Source organism: Ranitomeya variabilis, chromosome 4 (assembly GCF_051348905.1).
Source record: "Ranitomeya variabilis isolate aRanVar5 chromosome 4, aRanVar5.hap1, whole genome shotgun sequence".
Lineage (NCBI taxonomy): Eukaryota > Metazoa > Chordata > Amphibia > Anura > Dendrobatidae > Ranitomeya > Ranitomeya variabilis.
In genome coordinates this window covers 711,307,387-711,332,514 of record NC_135235.1, presented here as the reverse complement: position 1 = coordinate 711,332,514, position 25,128 = coordinate 711,307,387, and the positions used below count along the sequence as shown (strand labels likewise).

Sequence of the window (25,128 nt, the reverse complement as noted above, 5' to 3'; positions counted from 1 at the left end):
TTGCACAACATTGGCCAGATGGTCAACCACCGACAGTTAATGAGTTAATAAATAAGCAAAACAATATTATTTGGTTGGAAATTTGACAACATCTGGGGAACCTGGTTGAATGTTCCATGTCTACCATCTGGAGTACTCCAGAGAAATAACATATGGCAATTTCTGGCTTCATGAACACTTGTAGTATCATCAATCCAGGTTAAATGAGATAAGTAGGGCGAGTACACATGCAAACTAATTATGATAACTGAATGGCAGATATTCTAATGTATACACACCACAAAAAAATAATATGAATACAGATTTCTCTGGAGTATTATCGGGGAGGGATGGTTGTATTAGTTTGAATGAAAAAAAATAAAAATAAATCGAATCCTTGGAAGATGACAACTTTATTATATTTTATGTAGAACAATAACATATAATGATACCATGTAACATTGAAAATATTTGTCCTACTGATGTCTCTTTGTAAAAACTATTGTGTAATTTTCTTAATAAAAATTATCTCATAAAAAAGTGTATTATAGACCATGAAATATAGTAATTTCTAAAGTAATTTCCCTTTCTTATTCAATAATAAGTCTGTCTTTTATATGTTTTTGTACAATTTGTCAATAATGTATATAGTTTGAGTTATTTTTGATGGTAAACAAAATACTATTTTCCAGTAATTCATTTTTCACACTCTAGATATGATAATGTCATTTCCTCTGTGTGGGATTTTGACTTCTCATTCCTCATGTTTGGTCCTGTTAAAATATAAACACTTCTATAAACCTCCCATGCTGGCGCGGTTCCAGCAGTGTCAGCACTTGCATTTCGGGGGCTCAGGTTTTTATGTCATATGAGCCCTGCTTTCAATTAGCACTGGCTTCACTGTTCTCACCTTCAAACAAATCGAACAATAAGAGGAAGTCAAAGAGAAGTCACAGCACTGGCTTCTAGGGTTGAGCGACTTTTACTTTTTTAGGATCGAGTCGGGTTTCGCGAAACCCGACTTTCTCAAAAGTTGAGTCGATTGAAATCGGCCGATTATCGCGAAAAGTCGGGGATCGACCGAAACACGAAACCCAATGTAAGTCAATGGGAAATCAAAGTCTCTCTCTCTCTCCCCTCCGTGCAAAGCATTGGTTGTGTTGGACTGTGGAAATCGCTACATCCCAAACGGTAATATGGCAGTTATACCCCCTGTGACCCGCAGAAAGCAAGCCGGAACCTATGTCATCACGTTGCCCACACTCCTTCATTGGCTGAAAAAATGGCGGGGAAAGCGTCATACGAAACGCGACTTTGGCGCGAAGATCGCCGACCGCATGGCCGAACCCACAGTGGGATCGGGTCGGGTTTCATGAAACCCGACTTTGCTGAAAGTCGACGATGTTTGAAAATGTCCGATCCGTTTCGCTCAACCCTACTGGCTTCATGTTCAATACATCGAGGGCGGGGACAGTGAAGCTGGGGCTGATTGGGCACAGGGCTTGTGTGATGCAACAACCTCATGAGCCCCAGGAATGTGAGTGACGATACCACTGGAACAGCACCGGTACGGAAGGTGAATATGATTTTTTTTAAAATTTTAACAAGGCAAAACATGATGACAACTCCTTTAAGAAAATACAATTTCCGTTTAAAACATTTCCCACATTAAGAACATGAAAAAGGCTTTTCCCCTGTGTGAATTCTCTGGTGGTGATCAAGAACCGATTTCCGGATAAAACATTTCCCACATTCTGAACAGGAAAAAGGCTTCTCCCCTGTGTGGGTTCTCTGGTGGTGATCAAGAACCGATTTCCGGATAAAACATTTCCCACATTCTGAACAGGAAAAAGGCTTCTCCCCTGTGTGGGTTCTCTGGTGGTAATCAAGAGCCGATTTCTGGATAAAACATTTCCCACATTCTGAACAGGAAAAAGGCTTCTCCCCTGTGTGAATTCTCTGGTGCTTAAGCAAATCTGCTTTCTGGCTAAAACAATTCCCACATTCTGAACAGGAAAAGGGCTTCTCCCCTGTGTGGGTTTTCTGGTGGTGATCAAGAACCGATTTCCAGATGAAACATTTCCCACATTCTGAACATGAAAAAGGCTTCTCCCCTGTGTGAATTCTCTGGTGCTTAAGCAAACCTGATTTCTGGCTAAAACAATTCCCACATTCTGAACAGGAAAAAGCCTTCTCCCCTGTGTGAATTCTCTGGTGCTTAAGCAGATCTGATTTCTGGCTAAAACATTTCCCACATTCTGAACAGGAAAAAGGCTTCTCCCCTGTGTGAATTCTCTGGTGCTTAAGCAGATCTGATTTCTGGCTAAAACATTTCCCACATTCTGAACAGGAAAAAGCCTCCCCTGTGTGAATTCTCTGGTGCTTAAGCAGATCTGATTTCTGGCTAAAACATTTCCCACATTCTGAACAGGAAAAAGGCTTCTCCCCTGTGTGGGTTCTCTGGTGGTGATCAAGAACCGATTTCTGGCTAAAACATTTCCCACATTCTGAACATGAAAAAGGCTTCTCCCCTGTGTGAATTCTCTGGTGCTTAAGCAAATCTGATTTCTGGCTAAAACATTTCCCACATTCTGAACAAGAAAAAGGCTTCTCACCTGTGTGGGTTCTCTGGTGCTGATCAAGATGCACTTTCAGGTTAAAACACTTCCCACATTCTGAACAGGAAAAAGGCTTCTCCCCTGTGTGGGTTCTCTGGTGGTGATCAAGAGCCGATTTCTGGATAAAACATTTCCCACATTCTGAACATGAAAAAGGCTTCTCCCCTGTGTGAATTCTCTGGTGCTTAAGCAAATGTGATTTCTGGTTAAAACATTTCCCACATTCTGAACAAGAAAAAGGCTTCTCCCCTGTGTGAATTTTCTGGTGGTAATCAAGAACTGATTTTCGGTTAAAGCATTTCCCACAATCTGAACAAGAAAAAGGCTTCTCCCCCGTGTGACTTCTCTGGTGCGTACGCAAATCTGATTTATGGTTAAAACATTTCCCACAATGTGAACAGGAAAAAGGTTTCTCCCCTGTGTGAATTCTCTGGTGGTAATCAAGAACTGATTTTCGGTTAAAACATTTCCCACATTCTGAGCAGGAAAAAGCCTTCTCCCCTGTGTGAATTCTCTGGTGCTGAAGCAGAGCTGATTTCTGGCTAAAACATTTCCCACATTCTGAACAGGAAAAAGGCTTCTCCCCTGTGTGAATTCTCTGGTGCCTAAGCAAATTTGATTTCTGGCAAAAACATTTACCACATTGTGAACATGAAAAAGGCTTCTCCCCTGTGTGAATTCTCTGGTGCTTAAGCAAATTTGATTTATGGTTAAAACATTTCCCACATTTTGAACAAGAACATCTGTTCTCTGCTGTGTGAATTGTTTGATGTTTAAGAAAATGCTTTTCAAGCGGAAAGCTATTTCCATATTCGGAAGGTGAAAACAGCTTCTTCGATTTAGGAGCAGTTCGTTTTTTAATGCTTATTTTGTGACTTTGATTTTCCTTAGTAGTTGGTAAGGAATCAGAAGACAGGACCCATTTCAAAGGATCAGATGACAGATCTTTGCTGTGAAGGCATGATGGTATATCTGGCGTAATGACATTCACTTCAATTGTATCCTGTGTGATCTCAAGATCCTCTGATTTAAAAATTGAAGATGAAAGCTGCCCCTCTGATCTCCTGGTACAGTAATCTGCTAAGAATAAAACCAATTATTTTTCCACGAAATATCAACAATTTAATATTTTTTGAACATTTCAACTTAAACGGTCATTAAAAATGGCAACTTATGTAATAAATTTGAATTATTCACCAACAAAATGACAGTTCACAGTCTAATAGAAAACATCATAGGATGAACTAGTGGAGCATGGGGTTCAACAGTCAGTTTGTTCATGCTGCCTCCCAAATATGGAATAAAAAGCCACCAAACAATGTTATGTAGACAAAATAATACCAATGAAAAGTTCTACTCATCTTACAAAAAACAAGTCCCCTCTCAGGTCCATCATCTGTCAATGGAAAAACAGAGGTTTCTACATTATTAGTGGCTTGAAAAGCTACATCACTTCCATAAACTAATCTAGCAAAATCCACTCTCCAAAGTTAAATCTCCCCCTCGCTTACTAGCCTTGCAATGTGCTCAAACCACATTTAGCATCCATGTATTTGGCATTACTATAGCGAGAAGAACCCACTTAATTTATGGTGCGTGTGTCTTCTGGAGCACAACCTGGGCACTATGTGTTGGGTAATAAAACGGTAAATTTTCCATTTTTACTCTCCAACATCCACTGTGCGCTAATTAACGGAAAGTGGCTGTGGAGTCAAAATTGTCACTACTCCTAAAGATTAATTCACAGAGGGTTATACTGTCCAAAATGGAGTCACTTTATAGGGATTTCTACTGCTCTGGTTTTCTGACATTTTGTCATATTAGGGCTTTTACAAATGCTGTGTCCCAGCTTCTCTGGGATCTGCTCTTATGCCGTCTGCTTATTCATTCTATAGGCGGCGCTGGTAATGGAGGAGACATAAGAACCAGAAGCTCTGGGGGGCGCAGACTGTCGAGCCACCAAGTTTAAGTTGCCTGCAACCTGTGATACCATCCATTCTGGCAGGGGTACCATCCATGGGTTTGGGTGTGCACGCTGTCCAGCTAGAGTAATCTGCTCCTTACTTCAGCCAACTGGAAAGCACCGCACCCCACTAAAGCTTGAAGCATATTGCTGGAAGCTGCGAGATACAGGCTGGTTCTCCTCTGGTTCAGTCCTCTGTACTCAGCTCCCAGCTTGGGTATTTGTTTCCTGTTGTGACTCCGGCCTGTTTACGGACTACTCTTGTGTCTTTTGATTTTGTATTTTCTCTTCCCTCACGGTTGTAGCCAGACTACCTGACTATTCTTCTTGTCATCTCATACTACTGAAATCCGAATATCAATGTGGTCCAAGCCTAGGGGTCTGTGTGTAAATCCAGATGTAAAGGGGTTAAAGAAGTTAAAGGATGATGGGAAAAAATGAGTAACTAACGGCAAAACCTCGTCGGGGTAATTAGAGTATGGAACTCAGTGGCTCTTGGGTCATTCCATGTCAAGTAGACCAGTGGTCCCCACTCGACCTTCTCCGATTTTGCTGAAAATTTATAAGGATGTACATGTATGTTTGAAAAGAGGTTCTGTAAATTTTTAGGGCCAGATCTCAAATACATTGGGCACTGTTGACATTTCACTGGAGGTTCCACCAAGCCTGCGGCTTCAGCTAAGAGGATTTTGCAAACTTTGGCACATAGCCATCAGAGTTCTATACTGGCTATAATGCTGAAATTTGGCATACTAGCTCAAATTTTGCTGCTAAACACGATTAAATTATTACCGGCTATGACAAAACAATATTTCGGCAGCAATTTTGTGTCAAAGTAGCTTGAAAAACGCGTCGCATAAAATTTATGCCAAACTTTGCCCATATATAACTCAAGACCAAAAACCAATAGTAACTGGTGCTTTGCCCTGTACACCAAACATCTACATGACTTTCAATTTTAAAGGTGCGTGAACGGCACTAAGCTGTAGTGTGCGATTTTTCATGGAAACGCTGGATCCTATATGGGCTCATGGAGCAAATATTTCTGTGACAATCGGCGGTGGTGCTCAACATAGAAAAAAATGAGCAATATCCAAGAAAAAATAAGAAGGAGATGTGGCACTCACCCAGGTAGAATGTTCAATTAATTTCCTTTATTCGTCATATGGTAAAAAAACACATACCAATTGGAGAGGCGGCTGGGATCGGGTAGAGGTGCGGGGGGTGAAGGAGAGGACGACGGCCGTTTCGCGCCGATGCGCTTCCACGGGTCCCGTGGAAGCGCATCGGCGCGAAACGGCCGTCGTCCTCTCCTTCACCCCCCGCACCTCTACCCGATCCCAGCCGCCTCTCCAATTGGTATGTGTTTTTTTACCATATGACGAATAAAGGAAATTAATTGAACATTCTACCTGGGTGAGTGCCACATCTCCTTCTTATTTTATCTACATGACTTTGCATTGCTGCAATATCACAGTCAAAGCATATGTATTTGTGGAAATATTCACACCCACATATGATGAAAAACGTAAAAAAAAAAATTTTTACCTATTTTTAGGTCAAATTTCTCAAAAAGGGTACCCCTAAAATATATTAATTCTGATATCATTAGAAAGAGCACATTTTTCTCTACAAGGATCATTGGGTTTTTTTTTTGGAGTCTCTCAGTTTAAGAAATGAAAAATGCCACTGAACATGGTGTTATTTATTAATACGCAATGAATGGTAACTGCACTATTCAAACCCTTGCGTTGGTCCATGGTGGTTATACCACAACCAATTCCCTAAGAATTGGTATTATAATCCGAGAATTGGCAGCCCCATCGCCTAGGAGCCATGGCCGATAGCCGTGCAAGGCGAGCCTCGGGCGGTCTCTATCGCAGGTTCCGAAGCCTGAGGGTGGGTGTCTTTGCCTAGGATCCCAAGCCTAATATTGGGTATCTTTTGTTGGTTCCCAAGCCATAATTTTCAGTCTAAGTGGTCTGGAATTGTTGCTGAATTTGCAACATAATCGGTTCAGAGAAGCTGTATTGTCGGCCCATTGCTGTTGCAGCTGGTGCTGGAATTATTGCAATGATTGACTGCTCAGGAATCCAGCATGTATCATTTCTCACAGGCCAGTGAAAGAAGCTAGCTGGTCCATGAGGATGCATAAAATTTATTAATGCATCATGCTCGTCGACTGAAATTTCAGAAATATTTCCAATCCACCAGTTCCTATCGTCAATGCAGGCAATGTATTGCCCTGGCTGGAGGTTTGCAATTGGCACAAAAGGCATTTCTGATCTGACAGATCTATCTACATGGGCAATGAAAGATGATGGGTCATTTGACACCCTTGAAATACGAATCTTTTTGTCATCAATTGGCACAAACTGGTGATTTTCTCTTGTTCCAGCAATTGTTTGTCCATCTTTGAACCTTTCCTCTTGAACTACCCGTATTTCGTCAATTTTTTCTTTTGGAACAAAAAAAAACTTGATTCCATGCAGTTGCTCGTTGCAAAAGTTGAATAAATCCACCGGGGTCAGTATTTGGTTTTCAGTTGGGCGTTGAAGACTGGCGCGAGCTGCCAACCTCTTTGCTGTCCCTCCAATCCCATCACAGGGCGACTTTCCATGACTGGTACCAAAAAAATTCCATTCAGCGCTGATATTGAAATCAGCATTGTGGTGGCACAAGTTGAGAACATTTTTGAAATTTTTGTACTGGGCTGCAGATCCATCGCTGAAGTAGTGGATATGACGAATCCCATAGATGAGTGTCTTGAGATACTCCACAATTACTGTTAAGAAAGTGTGGACTGCAACTGTGTCATGTCGTGAGCAATCACTGATTATGCACAAGCTGATGTTCTGCGCAGCTTCACCATTTAACTCCTTGAAGTAAATTACAAATGGGTGTACTGCAGCTTGACTATTTTCCCAGTGGAAACCTTGAATGGCATCTTGAACAATAAATGAGTAATTTTCAGCAAAGTCCATAAGGATCACAAGCTCTCCAGGTCTCAGATTTTCCTTCAACGATTTCAGATAGCAACTTTGATGTTTGGCGATGTAGTGATGGCTACAAAGTTTAGACATTTTCAAAACCAATTCTTCAATGAAATCTTCTATAGTCAGTTGTTTGGTATCATGCGTGTCTCGATCAGTGTGAATCCATTGTTTGAACTCAATAATATCTTCAGGGTCACTGTTGACAAACACAGTGACTAGAAATTCTTTTAAAACTTCAGGACTCGGGCATTTATCACAACGGCCAAGCATACATTCCTTGGATTCAATTCCACAGACCATTTTGCATATGAGCTCTTTGTAGTCATCATTGATTGGGCATGCTGCAAGCATTAGTTTGACATTTTGGTGAATGGTACACACACACAAACGGAATGTGTTCCAGCAGATCCAATGGTTACGCACCACTTTGGCCGAAGCTCACAAAACCTGGAAAATCCAATTTCAGGGCCATTCCGATCCCGATAGGCAACAAACATTTCCCTCATATTGCTCAGTAATAGTCGCTTTTGCATCTGCTTTTTTCTCCTGCTATTCGCACTGATACATAGTCTTTTTTACAAGGGCACATTCGACTGAATTCATCATCCTCAAAAAATGCCTGCACCTTTTTCTTCACTTCCTCAGAAACTTTCTTGCCACACTTGATTCTAGGTAATAATAATAATAATTTTATTTATATAGCGCCAACATATTCCGCAGCGCTTTACAACTTATAGAGGGGACTTATACAGACAATAGACATTACAGCATAACAGAAATCACAGTTCAAAACAGATACCAGTAGGAATGAGGGCCCTGCTCGCAAGCTTACAATCTATGAGGAAAAGGGGAGACACGAGAGGTGGATGGTAACAATTGCTTTAGTTATTTGGACCAGCCATAGTGTAAGGCTCGGGTGTTCATGTAAAGCTGCATGAACCAGTTAACTGCCTAAGTATGTAACAGTACAGACACAGAGGCTAAGGTAAGGCTAAGATCCCATGTTCATATTTAAGCTTTCGAGCTTGTTTGACCATTCGTTCAGAGACACCGAATTCGTCTGATATAGCCTTAATGGACCAACTTTTAGGTGCCAATGTCAAGATTTGGACCTTTTTGGACAGCAATGGGCCGACAATACAGCTTCTCTGAACCGATTATGTTGCAAATTCAGGAACAATTCCAGACCACTTAGACTGAACATTATGGCTTGGGAACCAACAAAAGATACCCAATATTAGGCTTGGGATCCTAGGCAAAGACACCCACCCTCAGGCTTCGGAACCTGCGATAGAGACCGCCCGAGGCTCGCCTTGCACGGCTATCGGCCATGGCTCCTAGGCGATGGGGCTGCCAATTCTCGAAAGACAGCATTATTACAACTCTTAATAGGATTATAATACCAATTCTTAGGGAATTGGTTGTGGTATAACCACCATGGACCAACGCAAGGGTTTGAATAGTGCAGTTACCATTCATTGCGTATTAATAAATAACACCATGTTCAGTGGCATTTTTCATTTCTTAAACTGAGAGACTCCAAAAAACCAAACAATGATCCTTGTAGAGAAAAATGTGCTCTTTCTAATGATATCAGAATTAATATATTTTAGGGGTACCCTTTTTGAGAAATTTGACCTAAATATAGGTAAAATTCGTTTTTTTTACGTTTTTCATCATATGTGAGTGTGAATATTTCCACAAATACATATGCTTTGACTGTGATATTGCAGCAATGCAAAGTCATGTAGATGTTTGGTGTACAGGGCAGAGCACCAGTTACTATTGGTTTTTGGACTTGAGTTATATATAGGCAAAGTTTGGCATAAATTTTATGCGACGCGTTTTTCAAGCTACTTTGACACAAAATTGCGGCCGAAATATTGTTTTGTCATAGCCGGTAATAATTTAATCGTGTTTAGCAGCAAAAGTTGAGCTAGTATGCCAAATTTTAGCATCATAGCCAGTATAGAACTCTAATAGCTATGTGCCAAAGTTTGCAAAATCCTCTTAGCTGAAGCCGCAGGCTTGGTGGAACCTCCAGTGAAAGGTCAACAGTGCCCAATGTATTTGAGATCTGGCCCTAAAAATTTACAGAACCTCTTTTCAAACATACATGTACATCCTTATAAATTTTCAGCAAAATGGGAGAAGGTCGAGTGGGGACGATTTTTAAAACTGGTCCACTTGATGTGGAATGACCCTCTTAGAAAACATTGGCATTTACGATAGCAATATAAACTATCACATTAATTTCAACAAGAAATATACTTTTAAATAAAACTATATATAAGGCTGTGTGCGCACATTGCGTATTTGCTACACGGTTTCTGCATCTCTTGGCAGAAAAACGCAGCTGACAATACACGTGGTTTTTTATGCGTTTTTGCATATCCAAAGAGCTAAATAAAGATATATTTAAAAAAAAAAATTATAATTGTGATGTAATTTCCTTGTTCAACCTCTTCAGCCAGATATCCTCATTAATATTAAATAAAGACACACACCAGCCTATGTAGGAGCATTAACATAATTAACCTACATATGCTGTAACAAAAAAGCAATTGTCAGAAATCTGCATGAAATGCAATATCTGTTTTATTATTCAAAATATTTTTTTTAAAAATTGCCCGGGCTCCCGCATAATTTTCATAACCAGCAGAGGGAAAGCCGACAGCTGATGTAAATATTCTGGGAAGGAGCCAAAAGCCAAAGATTTGCAGGCTACGAGTATAAATATCAGCTCACAGCTATTTGCTTAGCCTTTACTGGCTAGTTTACAGGGAAACCCCAGAAAAAAAATTGACATGGGTTCCTCCTATAAGCTCAAACCAGCTAAGGCTTGACAGACAGCTGCGGGGTGTTATTAATAGCCTGGGAAGGGACCATGGATATTGGCATCCCCCAGGTTAGAAACTTCAGCTCTCAGCCACCCCAGAAATGGCGCATCTTATAGATTCGCCAGTTCTGGCACTTAGCCTCGCTCTTCCCACTTGCCCTGTAGCGTTGGCAAGTGAGGTTCATATTTGTGGGGTTGATGTCGCCTTTGTATTATCAGGTGACATCAAGCCCACAGGTTAGTAATGGAGAGACTTCTATAAGACACCTATCCATTACTAGCCCTAATGATATTGTATAAAACACAGACACCCAGAATAAAGTCCTTTATTTGAAATAATCACAGACTCCTTTATTGAATCAAAATGTACCATATTTACTGAATGCCTAATCTCCAACTCCCTTGTCTCCCGCAAACAATCAAAACAATAATAAACCAACATATACTATCCTGTCCGCCGTAGTCCATTTAATATCAAGTGTCCCACGGCGATCTCACGTGTAGAGCAGTCACATCAGGAGATGTGACTGCTATACCCGGCCTCCAGTGATACATTGACAGGAGGTAATTATTCCCGCAGTGTATCACTGCGCTGCTGTGAGAGTTCACTGGAGTTCATCAGCTGATCAGCTGCGATTCTCTCACTTAGGGCACTACCGCTGTGTGAGAACTTTCCCATACAGCGATGCCGTAAGTGAGAGCACCGGAGCTGATCAGCTAATCAACTCCAGTGAACTTTCACGGTGGCTCAGTGGTACACTGCGGTAGCGACTACCTCCTGTCAAAAGATGTAGCCAGATGGGAGTAGTAGTCCCATCAGAAGACGCCTGGGTATACATGTCCGTCGCTTGAGTACAGACACACATTTTCCGCCCACACACAGAGACACACACGCACGTATTCTCCGCTCACACACAGAGACACACGCATATTCTCCGCCCACACACTCTTCTTCCTTTTGACAGTATTTCCCTTTGACAATTTGCAGCGTTTTTGACAGCAAATCTGAAGCTAGTCCGCAAACCTTTTTACACCTGTGTTTTAGCTGCAGATTTGACTGACTCAGTTGAAGTCAATGAGTCAAAAACGCAGCAGAAACGCAAAAAGAATTGGCATGCTGCAGAAAATAAAACAATACAAATACGGACAGAAATTTACTGATAATGTGCAGTACACTTCAGGATTGTCTTTGATTTCCCTTGCTTTAATATTCCATTGCATTTTTGGAGCATTTACAGACGTAAAAAAAAATGCCACGAAAATGGATTGTGTGCATATAGCCCAATAGTGTAGAGCAGACGTTTGATAAATTTAGATCTCAAGCATTTCGAAAAGGGAATGGAGACCTTTTTAACCCCTTAACGACCAGAGGTATTTTTGGTTTTGCATTTTCATTTTTTGCTCCCCTTCTTCCCAGAGCCATAACTTTTTTTATTTTTTGTTAAATATTGTAACGTGAGGGCTTGTTTTTTATGGGTTGAGTTGTATTTTTGAACGAGAGTTTAGTTTTAACATATTGTTTACAGGAAAAAACGGGAAAAAAAATTCCAAGTGCAGTGAAATTGAAAAAAAAGGGCAATCCCACAGTTGTTTTTTGTCTTGCTTTTTTACTATATTCACTAAATACTAAAACTGACCTGCCAGTATGATTCTCCAGATTACCACAAATTCATAGACACCAAACATGTCTATGTTCTTTTTTATCCAAGTGGTGAAAAAAAAATTCAAACTTTGTTAAAAAATAAATAAATAGGGGGCGTGGCTAGCAGCTGAAGGAGCAGGACGTGCTTCCATTAAGCTCCTCTGCTGGCCGTTCTTACCCAGCTGAATCTACGTCCTTTAACAAGCCATCCACTGGTTTTAAGAACTTTATCCATCTCCTAGCTAGCCCAGGAGTCTCCTTCATCTTATTTTACTCCACAAAGCGGCCTTAATCAGAACTTCGGCCCCGATGCCTACACGTGGGCCTGAAACCTGCCGGAGGATCCCCCCACCCCCCCGCCGGGGGCGGGCTGGGTGCTGAGCCCAGTGTGGAGCACTGGCTAATCTTTTCCCTGCAGCAGATCTCTCCCCACCTCCCTCTACACCTGGAGCCCTGGCTGTCTGGAACGCCTAGAGCATCCTGAGGAGACACAAGGACTGTCCTGCGGCGCCGGGAGAAGGTAGGACTGAAGGAGGCGTGTGCCCTGTGGCCCCGACGCACCCCTTGGCTGCCGAGAACACCGTGGATCTGCTGAGCTCTGAGGGAGAGGTGCGGATGGTGGTGTGACGCGGCGCCGCCTTAGAATTAGCCCTGTACCGGAAGGGGCTGCTTCACGGAGGCGCTGCTGCTGGGCGCCGCTCCCACCTCCTCGCCCCGGCTCAACGCTTATACATACCTGCCTCCTGCTGCTGCGGACTGGGACTGAGGACTTGCGGAGTCCGGGCTTGCGCCCTCTTAGCTCTCATTTCCGGCCTCTGAACGCGGGGGGGGGGGGGGGCGGGGGGAGGTGCGGTGCAGCCGGTGAGTTGTGGGATCTGATTGCCCCTCTGGTGTGCGACCCCTCTGTTCTGGCGGTTGGTTACCGACATAGGTGCCCCTGGAGAAGCGCGGGAAAATTTGGCGCCAGCGCCATCTTGGACCCGTCTCGGATGCGGTAAGGAGACTCTGCACTCATTGACAGGGAGATTTAACGGTCTGTCTCCTGCTGTCTTACTTGCACTGAAGGCTTATTATCTGCTCCCCTCTGCTGCCCCATACCCAGAGACAACGGGCGCAAATAGCAAGGCACCGCACTTATATTTAACTCTTAAGCTGCTGACAATTCTGGAGCTCTTTGGCACAACAGTATATATAATTGAGACAGTGTTAATCCCCTTCAGTAGACGGCGCTGTGCCTCGGACCGACTAGGGGGCAATTTGTTTTTCACCTATAAAACTTACTATATCTCCCCTGCAACCTACTCATATCTACAAACAGTGAACTAGTGGGATTAATGCAGTACTCCACTGACATCTTCTGGTGATTTAGAGGAATTGCTGCTCCAACAAAAAATTTTTTTTTTTTTTTTTTTTTTTATATACTTAGTTTTTCTCTTGCTGTTTATTCTGCTCTATATCCCCGGGAAAAGCCGGATAGCTATAAAGCGCAAACTTATGGTCGAACAGCAGAAAATCGCTTCACACTCAACAATGATCTAATAACTTTCATTTGAATGTTCAAGTGGTGACCATTGCATATCACGCTTTCAGAAGCTTTATTATGGGTAGAACAAACAAAGAGCGTGATAAACTTTCAGCTAAAACTCTTGCTGATAATCAGGCTCGTAAAACACATGGAAATTTAGAAAAATATCTTAAAAAAGGAACAGAAATGCCTCAGACTCCCTCAAAAAAATCATCTAAAAGACCCATCTCTCCAGACATCTTGGAAGATTCAGATTCTAGCGGAGAGGGCTCGGACTGTGAATCCACCTTGGAAGACTCAGCCCCAATCTCTAGAGCCTTCATGAAAAAATTACTTGCACAAAGTATGCAGCCACTCTTAGAAGAAATTTCTGGTTTGCGTGCAGACCTAAAGCATATGGGCCAGAGAGTAGAAACTCTAGAGTCTGCCGCCAACATGGAAGCGACCGATGCTATTTTATCCTTACGCGACCAACTCCTACAACAACACCACCAACTTAATACTGCCCTTCTTGCTGCGGAAGACCAGGAAAACCGCAGCAGAAGAAAAAACATCAGGTTGAGAGGTGTCCCTGAATCCTTTGCCCGCGAGTCACTAGACAAGGTCGCCAGAGAAATCTTCTCTGACCTCCTGGGGAAGGAAAGAGCGGACTCCATTGTCATTTAGAGAGTTCATCGTGCCCTTAAACCCAAACCTAAACAGGGAGAGCCGCCAAGAGACATCATCTGCGGCCTCCTGAGCTTCGTTGACACCTCAGCAATTCTATCAGGCGCAAGAGAAAAGGACAATCCCTCATATGAAGGTGCTCAATTGCAACTTTTCCAAGATCTCGCCCCATCTACTCTAGCTAAACGGAGAGTGCTCAAACCACTCCTAGCGGAACTGAGGTCACGTGGTCTGATGTACAGGTGGCTCTACCCCTTTGGACTAGCCATTACGGTGGGCAACCGCCAAATCACAATACGATCCCCGGCGGATCTGGGAGAGGCCTGGTCGACCCTCAACATCTCGCCGATAGACATCCCCTCCTGGATGCCAGCTGATACAGGATGGAACTTCCCTAAACTGACCAAACCACAAGAATGGTTGGTTAAAAAAAAGAATGCTTCTCCTAAGCCGAAGAAGACCGCTTCTAAAGTACTTCCAACCTGAAATGGGTTAAAAATGCTGGTCTGGTTCTTTTTTTTTTCTCTTGAGTAGGGCATGTTTACGGTTTGCCCCTGAATACCAATGCTTTTCTTTTCTTATTGTAATGAATGGAGATGATGGAGTCTTTGTTCTTTCTCTCCGAACTTGGAGAATTCCTCTACATTATTAGATGTTTTATGTTTCTTTATCTTAATACTAGTGTTTTTACCAATACCTTGAAAATAGCTTCATTGCTATGTTTTCTGTCTTTAAGATAACCTAAAGATAAGAGGTCACCACTTGGACCTTCCTTCGCTTATGTTTGGGCTCGTGTACCCCCCCCTGCGATAAGCGAGCTCTATTTTGTATATAGTTGGTTAATCACCCTGTTCTGTTATTTTTTCAGGCTCCATGGTGTGACAGGGGACTTTGAGGAAGGAATGGATGGCGGCTAATCGTGTAGATGTGGGTACGGTCACGGTAGCGTCTTTCAATGTGAAAGGTTTGAATTCTCACGCAAAACGCAGTCAGATCCTCACATTACTTAAAAAACAAGCGACACAAATAGCTTTTTTTCAAGAAACTCACTTTAAATTGGGGAGAACTCCAAATATGTCTTTCTCCTCTTTTCCCACATGGTACAACAGCTGTTCTTCCTCCGCTTCTAAGGGGGTTAGTATAGCGCTTAAAAAAGGTCTACCATTCACACTTGAGGATAGTCTGACTGATTCGGAAGGCAGATTCATTTTTATAAAAGGACTTCTAGCAAATACGAGAATAACCTTAGCTAATTTATACGCCCCAAACATAAATCAGACACAGTGGATCCTCAAATCATTGGACACTCTACAGCTTTTCAAGGAGGGCTTACTGATTATAGGTGGAGACCTAAATCTGACATTACAACCCACTCTAGACACTTCCAGCGGCTCCTCCTCTCTAACTCAAAAATCGAGACAAAAACTCTTAAATAAATTAAACTCTTTACAACTAATAGATCCATGGCGCAGCTTTAACCCCACCATGAAAGATTACACCTTCTTCTCGCCCCCACACAACTCTTATCATCGCATTGACTATTTTCTAATACAATCTCGGGCCTTACACTTAATAAAGTCTTCTAAAATTGGCGCAATCACTTTATCAGATCATGCTCCTGTCTTTATTGAAATCCTCATCACAACATTACCCAGACCTGCTATGACTTGGAGACTTAATGAGTCGTTGCTTGACAACCCAAAACATGTAAATAAGCTCAAATCTATCATCTCTCAATTCTTTACTGAGAACATAAATATGGGACACCTTACTCCCATTATATGGGAAACACATAAAGCCGTCCTCAGAGGAGAACTCATTTCACTTAGCTCATATACTAAAAAACAAAGAGAAAAAGAAATCCAATCCCTCCTCCACCAAATAACTATTTCAGAACGCGCACATAAAAGCACTAAATCATCTGAATCATACCAAGAACTTAGTCTCCTTCGTAGCAAACTTAAAGACTTGCTAAACGTAAATTCGGCTAAATTATTTATGTATTGCAAACACCGCTTTTATTTACATGGCAACAAAAGTGGGAAACTCACCACACAACTGTTAAAGAAACAAAAAGAGAAAAAATTCATAAAAAGCATCCTCACGACGGCAAACAAGAGAGTAGTGGACTCAGAAGGGATTGCCGAGACCTTCCGGCAATACTATGAATCCCTATATAATTTGCCCCTTTCTGAAGACATGAATAACTGCTCGTCGGCCACGGCTAAAATTCAAGCCTTTTTGGCTCCTCTTTCCCTCCCGACAATTTCCCCTGAAGACTGCAAAGCACTCACGACCAAAGTCACACTTAAAGAACTAAATGATATCTTAAAAACGATCCCGAATGGGAAAGCACCTGGCCCTGACGGTTTCCCGGTGGGCTATTACAAAAAGTTCTCCGATATCCTTCTCCCCCACCTAGTAAATCTTTTTAATTCCTTTTTAGAAGGGAAGCTTCCACCTCGCCAAGCATTAGAGGCTTACATTACCATCATACCAAAAGAGGGAAAAGATGACAGCCTGTGCAGCAATTTCCACCCTATTTCATTACTCAACTCGGACCTGAAATTGTGGGCTAAAGTGTTGGCTTCAAGGATGAGTGGTGTTTTGAGCAGGGTTATTTGCCCCGACCAGGTGGGTTTCGTGAAAGGCCGCGAGGGCAAAGACAATTCCACTAAAATTCTTCACGCTATTTCGTATGCAAAGAAAACTAAGACTCCACTGACTATTCTGTCGACTGATGCTGAAAAAGCATTTGACAGAATCAGTTGGAGATACATGGTCTGCACGCTAAAAAAATTTGCCTTCCCAACAGCCTTTATAGACGCTGTTATGTCCCTTTACGTGGACCCATCTGCTAAAGTCGGGGTGAATGGTATTTTTTCTGAACCTTTTAACATAACTAACGGCACCAGGCAGGGCTGTCCTCTCTCACCCTCCCTATTTATCATGGTCATGGAAACCTTGATGGAAAAGATTAGACAAGATAACGAGATCAAAGGCCTTAGGATGGGTAAACTAGAGGTCAATGTAGCTGCTTTTGCCGACGATCTTTTAATCTTGACCTCCAACCCCAAAACATCTTTTCCGAAATTAATGTCCCTGTTTGATGACTTTGGCGAGATCTCTAACTTCAAAATAAACGCAAACAAATCTGAAGCATTAAACATCTCGGCAAGGATCTCAGACATCCTAGAATTAAAAGAAAGCACCCCTTTTAATTGGCCCTCAGAAAAACTAAAATATCTTGGAATTTATCTAACAGCTAACCCCTCCTCCCTTTACAAATGCAATTACACTCCCCTCCTGGCACGGCTTCAAGCAGATCTGAAAAATGTTGATCTACCCTACTTATCTTGGATGGGAAGAATAAATGTCATTAAATCCTACATATTCCCCAAAATTTTTTATACCATGAACATGGTTCCCATACCCCTTCCCAATTCATTCTTCCATTCAGCCAACCAACTGATTTCTCAATTCATATGGAAATACAAAAAAGCCAGACTGCCTTTTAAAATTCTCTCTCTTCCAAGAGGTAAGGGCGGTCTTGGCCTTCCAGATATCAAAACTTATTATAAAGCTATACATCTCGCTAGATGGATAAACCTGCTAAAACCTAATCCAGAAAACTTCAACACAAAATTAGAACTTACCTTGTTGGGCGAAGAGGTTAATCTTTATCTCTGGTCGTCTTTCAATTGCCCACATAAAAACTTGATGAGATCCTACATAATACTTTATTTATAAGACGCTCCCTTATACCAAATCAGCTCCCGTACTGTCACTTTCTTGACAGTATTCCGATTGGGATAATTCCATGGTTGGTAGACCCTACATATGAGGACACCTATGGACTCTGGGCATCACTTCCAGACGCCCCAATTTCTCAATTCCTATCAAATCAAGTACCTTGCAAAGATAATTGGCCAATCAAAGCCACAAAACAACCTACTAATTTCCTCCAAAAATATCACATATGCCGCATATTGACGAATTTTAGAACCAAGGTAAGTCACTCTTCAGATTGGCTTTGGCTCGATTTACTAGTGAAGTTAAAATCCCCAATCACCAAACTGGTTTCTAAACTTTACGCAAACCTCCTCAAAAGCCCAACTCAATTTAAACCCTTATACCTCTCCTCTTGGGAAATGGAGTTGGGGGTGACATTGTCCTCCCAGGAAACCCAACAGGTACTTGCCAACTCTCACGGGTTCTCCAGGTGTATCCTACTACAAGAGAATTCATTTAAAATCCTTTCTAGGTGGTACCGAACCCCAGAAAATCTGTTTCATTTGGGACTGGTGGACTCCCCGCTGTGTTGGAGATGCTCTCGATCAATGGGTTCCTTAGCTCATATTTTCTGGTTCTGTTTGGAGCTAAAGCAATTCTGGACAGACATAAACAAATCTCTCCATAGTATGGGCCTAATGGATCGAGACCTAGCTCCTCAAGATGTTCTGCTTTCCCTCCCTTCTTCCTCCTTCAACCCAAAGAAACACGGCTTACTACCCATTCTATTAGCAGCTGCAAAACATTTGATTTTAATGCACTGGAGAAAAACAACCCCTCCATCGTTCAATGAATGGACCCTTAAAATTCAAGACCTATATCGCTTGGAGGAATTATCTAGTTGGGAGACACGAACCCACGAGAAGTTTGGTGCCTCTTGGCTTCCTTGGGTTTCTTTTTCATCCCCCACTCCTAGTTCTAGGATAAGAAATCTAAATTGAGGATTGTCCCTTCAAATTCCCTACCAAGAGTTCCTTCTATTCCCCCTAGCTCGAATTTTTTCAAATAGGACGCGATGACCGACCCGCCTCCACGTTTGCAACACTTTTTTGCACATTCCAGCCATTTTTTTTTTTCTGCCTCCATTCCTCCTCTTCAATTTTACTTGCGATATTTTAGTCCTTCCTGTTGCACCTCCTAGCCTTACAAATTTCTTATATAGCTCATATTGATATCTAGGGCTAGTTCCTATGGTCCTGAAATTTTTGTTTTCTGTTTTGTATGCTCAACTGTTATTATCTAACGAGTATATATTGATAATACAGTCTCTCTTGATTATCTTATGACTTATTATAAAGTAACAAACCATCTGTATTTCTGACACGAGAGCTTATGTTTGTTATAACATGTTTTTTCTTATGTTTATTGAAAACTTAAAGGGAACCTGTCACCCCGTTTTTTCGGTATGAGATAAAAATACCGTTAAATAGGGCCTGAGCTGAGCATTACAATAGTGTAGTTTGTGTACCCTAATTCCCCACCTATGCTGCCGAAATACGTTACCGAAGTAGTCGTTTTCGCCTGTCAATCAGGCTGGTCAGGTCAGATGGGTGTGGTGTCCTCCCCCAGATCTTGCGTAGTTTTCCGTTGGTGGCGTAGTGGCGTGCGCATGTCCAAGTCCCGAATCCTCTGCCAGGGGTGTAAAAACAACAGCGATGTCCGTTATTCCATTGGTGGTCGGTGGGCGCGGCCATCTTGCTTTGGCCGCAGAAGCGGCGCTCTGCTGGCCGCGGCTTCAGGAAAATGGCCGCGGGCATCCGCGCGTGCGCAGATGGCTATCGCGGCGGCCATTTTCGTGAAGCTGAGATGCGAATTCTGCTTCATGAAAATGGCCGCCGCGATAGCCATCTGCGCACGCGCGGATGCCCGCGGCCATTTTCCTGAAGCCGCGGCCAGCAGAGCGCCGCTTCTGCGGCCAAAGCAAGATGGCCGCGCCCACCGACCACCAATGGAATAACGGACATCGCTGTTGCTTTTACACCCCTGGCAGAGGATTCGGGACTTGGACATGCGCACACCACTACGCCACCAACGGAAAACTACGCAAGATCTGGGGGAGGACACCACACCCATCTGACCTGACCAGCCTGATTGACAGGCGAAAACGACTACTTCGGTAACGTATTTCGGCAGCATAGGTGGGGAATTAGGGTACACAAACTACACTATTGTAATGCTCAGCTCAGGCCCTATTTAACGGTATTTTTATCTCATACCGAAAAAACGGGGTGACAGGTTTCCTTTAAATAAAGAATTTCAAAAATAAATAAATAAATAAATAAATAGCACCATTTTCCGATACCCGTAGCTTCTCCATTTTTCGTGATCTTGGGTTGGGGGAGGGCTGGTTCTTTGCGCACTGAGCTGACATTTTTAATTATACCATTTTGGTGCATATACGATGTTTTGATCGTCAGTTATTGCATTTTAATGCAATGTCATGGAGACCAAAAAAAAGAAAGTAATTCTGGCACTGACTTTTTTTGTCGCTACGCCATTTAGCAATCAGGTTAATTCTTTTTTAATATTGATATATTGGGTGATTCTGAACTCGGCTATATCAAATAGGTTTATGTTTGATTTTTTTATTGTTTTAAATAGGGCAAAAGGGGGTGATTTGAACTTTTATATTTTTTATATTTTTAAAAACATTTTTTTTTCTACTTTTGGCATGCTTCAATAGTCTCCATGGACACTTCTATTTTGGACTAGAAGCTGCCATAACCCGATCGGCTCAGCTACATACAAGCGATGATCAGATCACCTGGATGTAGCAGGATTACTCACTTGTATGTGCTCCCACCACGTGCAAGCCAGCAGTGACAACCATAGAGGTCTCCAGGAGACCTCTGGTTGTCATGCCAACCCATCGGTGACCCGATGTCGGAAAGGGGCTAAGGACTACCACGGAGTTACAGACTCAGATAACTGAGGCAGGGTGATCCCACCACAATCAAAATATCATACAGATGAACAGGTAAAAAAATAGGCAGTTTTTTAATTCTATGATACATCCCCAACAACAACGTATGTATGAGGGGAGAGCTCAAACACTAAACCAGAGCACCCATTTATGGTGAACCACTGGAGAAATTATGAGAGTCCTGTCTAGAAGAGTAGAGAAAGTATTAGTGCCCCCCATTTCAGGAGAGATTGTACATTAATCAGAATTATTGAGGATTGAAAGCCTAATGTACCGCATATACTCGAGTATAAGCCGACCCGATTATAAGCCGACCCCCCTAATTTTGCCACAAAAAAACTGGGAAAACTTGACTCGAGAATAAATAGGACAGAAAAAACGGAGTTCATGTCCAAGAAATTACTCAATAATTTATTAATTTACACAAAATACCATGAATTTTACCAACAACACATAAACAGTACATATATGTAAAAATCAAGACAGTTTAAGATGGGAGATAGCACAGAAAGAAGAACGGTGCAGTACTCAGGCTGATGCCAAATACACAGGAGGTCACCTGCATAGTGCAGAGTATATAGCACAGGTAATATAAAAGGGGGGCGTATGGAACACTATGTAACAATCCAATGAGCCCTGTACACTGACTCCTGTTTCGCTCGTTAAACCATAAATCCCCACCCCGGATTCTTACCCATGCACTGGCACCAGGACCGGACCGCACCGTTGCCCCAACGCGCGTTTCGCGTCGGCTTGCTTCGTCAGGGGGCAGTGCTGCCAACTGTCCGGCGCTGTATTTTATAGGGTCCCAAATTGTGTTATCAGATCCACCTGCAACGGCGCATATCCACGTGCCACCCAGCCATCGTGAGTCGGTGTGGGGGTTCTTGTATTCTCTGCGTGGTTTATTTTTGATAGGAATCTGTGCGGTCAGTACAAAAACTATCTATTTTCTGTCTGTCTAGTATTAGCGGGCCTCATTTGCTAAATCTGTTTCATTTCTATGTTTGTATTTTCCCCTTAACTAACCGTTATTATTTGTGGGGGGCTGTCTAAAACTTTGGGGTTATTTCTCTGAGGCAAGTGAGGTCTTTGCTTTCTCTCTAGGGGTAGTCAGTTTCTCAGGCTGTGAAGAGGCGTCTAGGTTTTTAGGTAACGCTCCACGGCTGCCTTTAGTGTGTGTGGATAGGATCAGGATTGCGGTCAGTATAGCTTCCACATCCCCAGAACTTGTCCTATATTCTGGTTATATGTGTCAGGTCAGTTTGAGATCCTACCACCGGATCATAACACCTCTCCCTTCCTGATCCTTTGGTACTTCTATAAGAACATTCTTAGCCAAAAGACTCAGAATTTCTGACTGAAGCGCTTCTTGCTGTTCCGGCGCTCTCAGTGATGTTACAATAAAATTATCCCTTGGTAGTTGGGAAAATTCTAATTTTAGTCCGGATTTTACTAGACGAAGGATCCACTGGTTTGAAGTTATGCATCCCCATTTGTGGTGAAAATATTTCAGTCTTCCACCCACTGGGATTTCATTACTGATGGTATCTACCACGTCTGGATGTTTCGGGATTACTAAATAAGGCACCTTTCTGTTTTGTTTCCTTTGTTTCCCAGCAATCCCTTTGTGGCTCATACGGCCTTCTCCTGTTAAATGGCCGTCTTCTAAGCGCTCTCCTATAAATAAACATCACAAAAACGCAGTTAAATGCTCCCATAAAATGTATAAGTTTATTTAGAAACCAATAAAACATATCAAAACAGAGGACAGATTAATGGACAACAATGAGGGGAAATGAAGCACTATGTGGCGGTACAAGTTGCCCAAGGACTACAAGGCCCCATCCCTGCACAACCATACCAATGATTATAATTACCTTACATACTCAAGTATAAGCCGACCCGAGTATAAGCCTACCCCCCTAATTTTGCCACAAAAAACTGGGAAAACTTAATGACTCGAGTATAAGCCTAGGGTGGGAAATGCAGCAGCTACCGGTAAATGTCAAAAGTAAAAATAGATACCAATAAAAGTAAAATGAATTGAGACATCAGTAGGTTAAGTGTTTTTGAATATCCATATTGAATCAGGAGCCCCATATAATGCTCCATGCAGTTTATGATGGCCCCATAAGATGTTCCATATTAAAATATGCCCCATATAATCCTGCATAAAGGTTAATAAAGGCCCCATAAGATCCTCCATAGACACATTTGCCCAATATAATGCTGCACAAATGCTGATTATGGCCCCATAAGATGCTCTATAAAGATATTTGCCCCATATAGTGCTGCAAAAACCTTGATTATGGCCCTATAAGATGCTCCATACAGACACTTGCCCCATATACTGTAGAGCCCTACAAACGTTAATTATGGCCTCATACAGACACTTGCCCCATATAGTGCTGCACAAACGTTATGGCCCCATATAGTGCTGCACAAACTTTATTGCCCCATATAGTGCTGCACAAACATTATGGCCCCATAGATGCCCCATACAGATATTTGCCCCATTTGCTGCGATAAAAAAAAAAAAAAAAAAATCACATGCTCACCTCTCCGTCGCTCAGGACCCCGGCACTTTCAATAGTCACCCGCACCTCGTTCTGGCGCCACTCCATGTTCAGCACCGACATTAAGCAGAGGGCGCACACTAACTACCCTCCCTCTGACCTGAGCGTCACTGCTGAAGACAGAGCGGCGCCCGGAACGAGGAAAGGTGACTATCGCACAGCGCTGTGCTCCCCTCCCCGTATACTCACCTGGTCCTGGCGCTGCGCAGTCCCTGCTTCCCAGGCGCCGCAGCTTCTAACTGTACTGAGCGGTCACCGCTACCGACCATTACAGTCATGAATATGCGGCTCCACCCCCATGGGAGGTGGGGCCGCATATTCATTTACTGTAATGAGCGGTACCATGTGACCGCTCAGTACAGGAAGAAGCTGAAGCTGCTGCTGCCAGCGCCGGGGAAGCCAGGGACCGTGCCTGGACTAGGTGAGTATTTTTAGACAGCCCCCGCTCCCCCTCCACTGCCGACCTCTGGGTATGACTCGAGTATAAGCCGAGAGGGGGACTTTCAGCCCAAAAAAGTGTGCTGAAAATCTCGGCTTATACTCGAGTATATACGGTAATAAATAAACGACCCATGGCCATATCAAGTAGAAAGGATCAATATCCCTATGTATGGAAGCATAATAGCAATACACCGGGGTCCGGGGTGGACTCTAGGCTTCCCGCTGTAACACATACCAGGTATTATTATTGTTGCATATTTAGATGCATGTGGCCATGATTTGTGTATTGCTATTATGCTTCCATACATAGGGATATTGATCCTTTCTACTTGATATGGCCATGGGTCGTTTATTTATTAATTATAATCATTGGTATGGTTGTGCAGTGATGGGGCCTTGTAGTCCTTGGGCAACTTGTACCGCCACATAGCGCTTCACTTCCCCTCATTGTTATCGATTAATCTGTCCTCTGTTTTGATAAATGTTTTATTGGTTTCTAAATAAACTTATACATTTTATGAGAGCATTTAACTGCGTTCTTTGTGATGTTTATATATGGAGTTTTGGCACTTTTCCTGATTATAGTCCTGACATGCATGCAGGTGACATTCACAGTAAATTTTCTTCTGATAGAATATTGATTATATATTCGTACATGTAAAATGTTTGTGACTACTCTATTAACGCTCTCCTATAAGAAGGAAGAAACTGTTTAGGAAATCCCTTCCTTCTTTCTCCTGCTTTATTGAGTAGGTCGTCAAGAACCTTTGCAAACAGGAACTCACCCTGGCACGGGATTGTACATAGTCTGGATTTTGACTGTGCATCCCCCTTCCATCCTTTCAGCCAGAGGGCTCGACGAGCCACGTTGACCAGGCCTGCTGATCTCGCTGCCAGACGGAGAGAATCCGCTGAAGCGTCCGCTAAAAATGCCGCAGCACTTCTGATCAGTGGAACTGTCTGGAGAATTTTTTCTCTTGTGATCTTGCCTTTTACCTGTTGCTCCAGCTGGTCTATCCAACTAATAGTGACCTAGCTGTGCATGTGCCTGATATGGCCGGTTTAAAGGCTCCTGTGTTCGTCTCCCAAGATTTTTTAAGGAGAGCTGCAGTCTTACGATCTAGTGGATCTAGTAAGATTCCTGCATCTTCTACCGGAAGGGAAG

At 42.7% G+C, this 25,128-nt stretch overlaps 1 protein-coding gene across 4 annotated transcripts in view; it reads right to left on the bottom strand.

Moving 5' to 3' along the window:
• Positions 1-374: 374 nt before the first annotated feature.
• Positions 375-25,128, bottom strand: part of LOC143766498 (uncharacterized) — an 831,863-nt gene continuing 807,109 nt past the window's right edge. For 3 of the 4 annotated variants that reach the window (XM_077254230.1, XM_077254231.1, XM_077254229.1), the window contains exon 7: positions 381-3,674. In XM_077254230.1, the coding sequence (XP_077110345.1) occupies positions 1,648-3,674 (2,027 nt within the window). In that variant the 3' untranslated portion in view covers positions 381-1,647. Of the gene's footprint in view, positions 3,675-25,128 lie in introns of all 4 variants that reach the window. The other variant, XM_077254228.1, reaches the window with a different exon arrangement.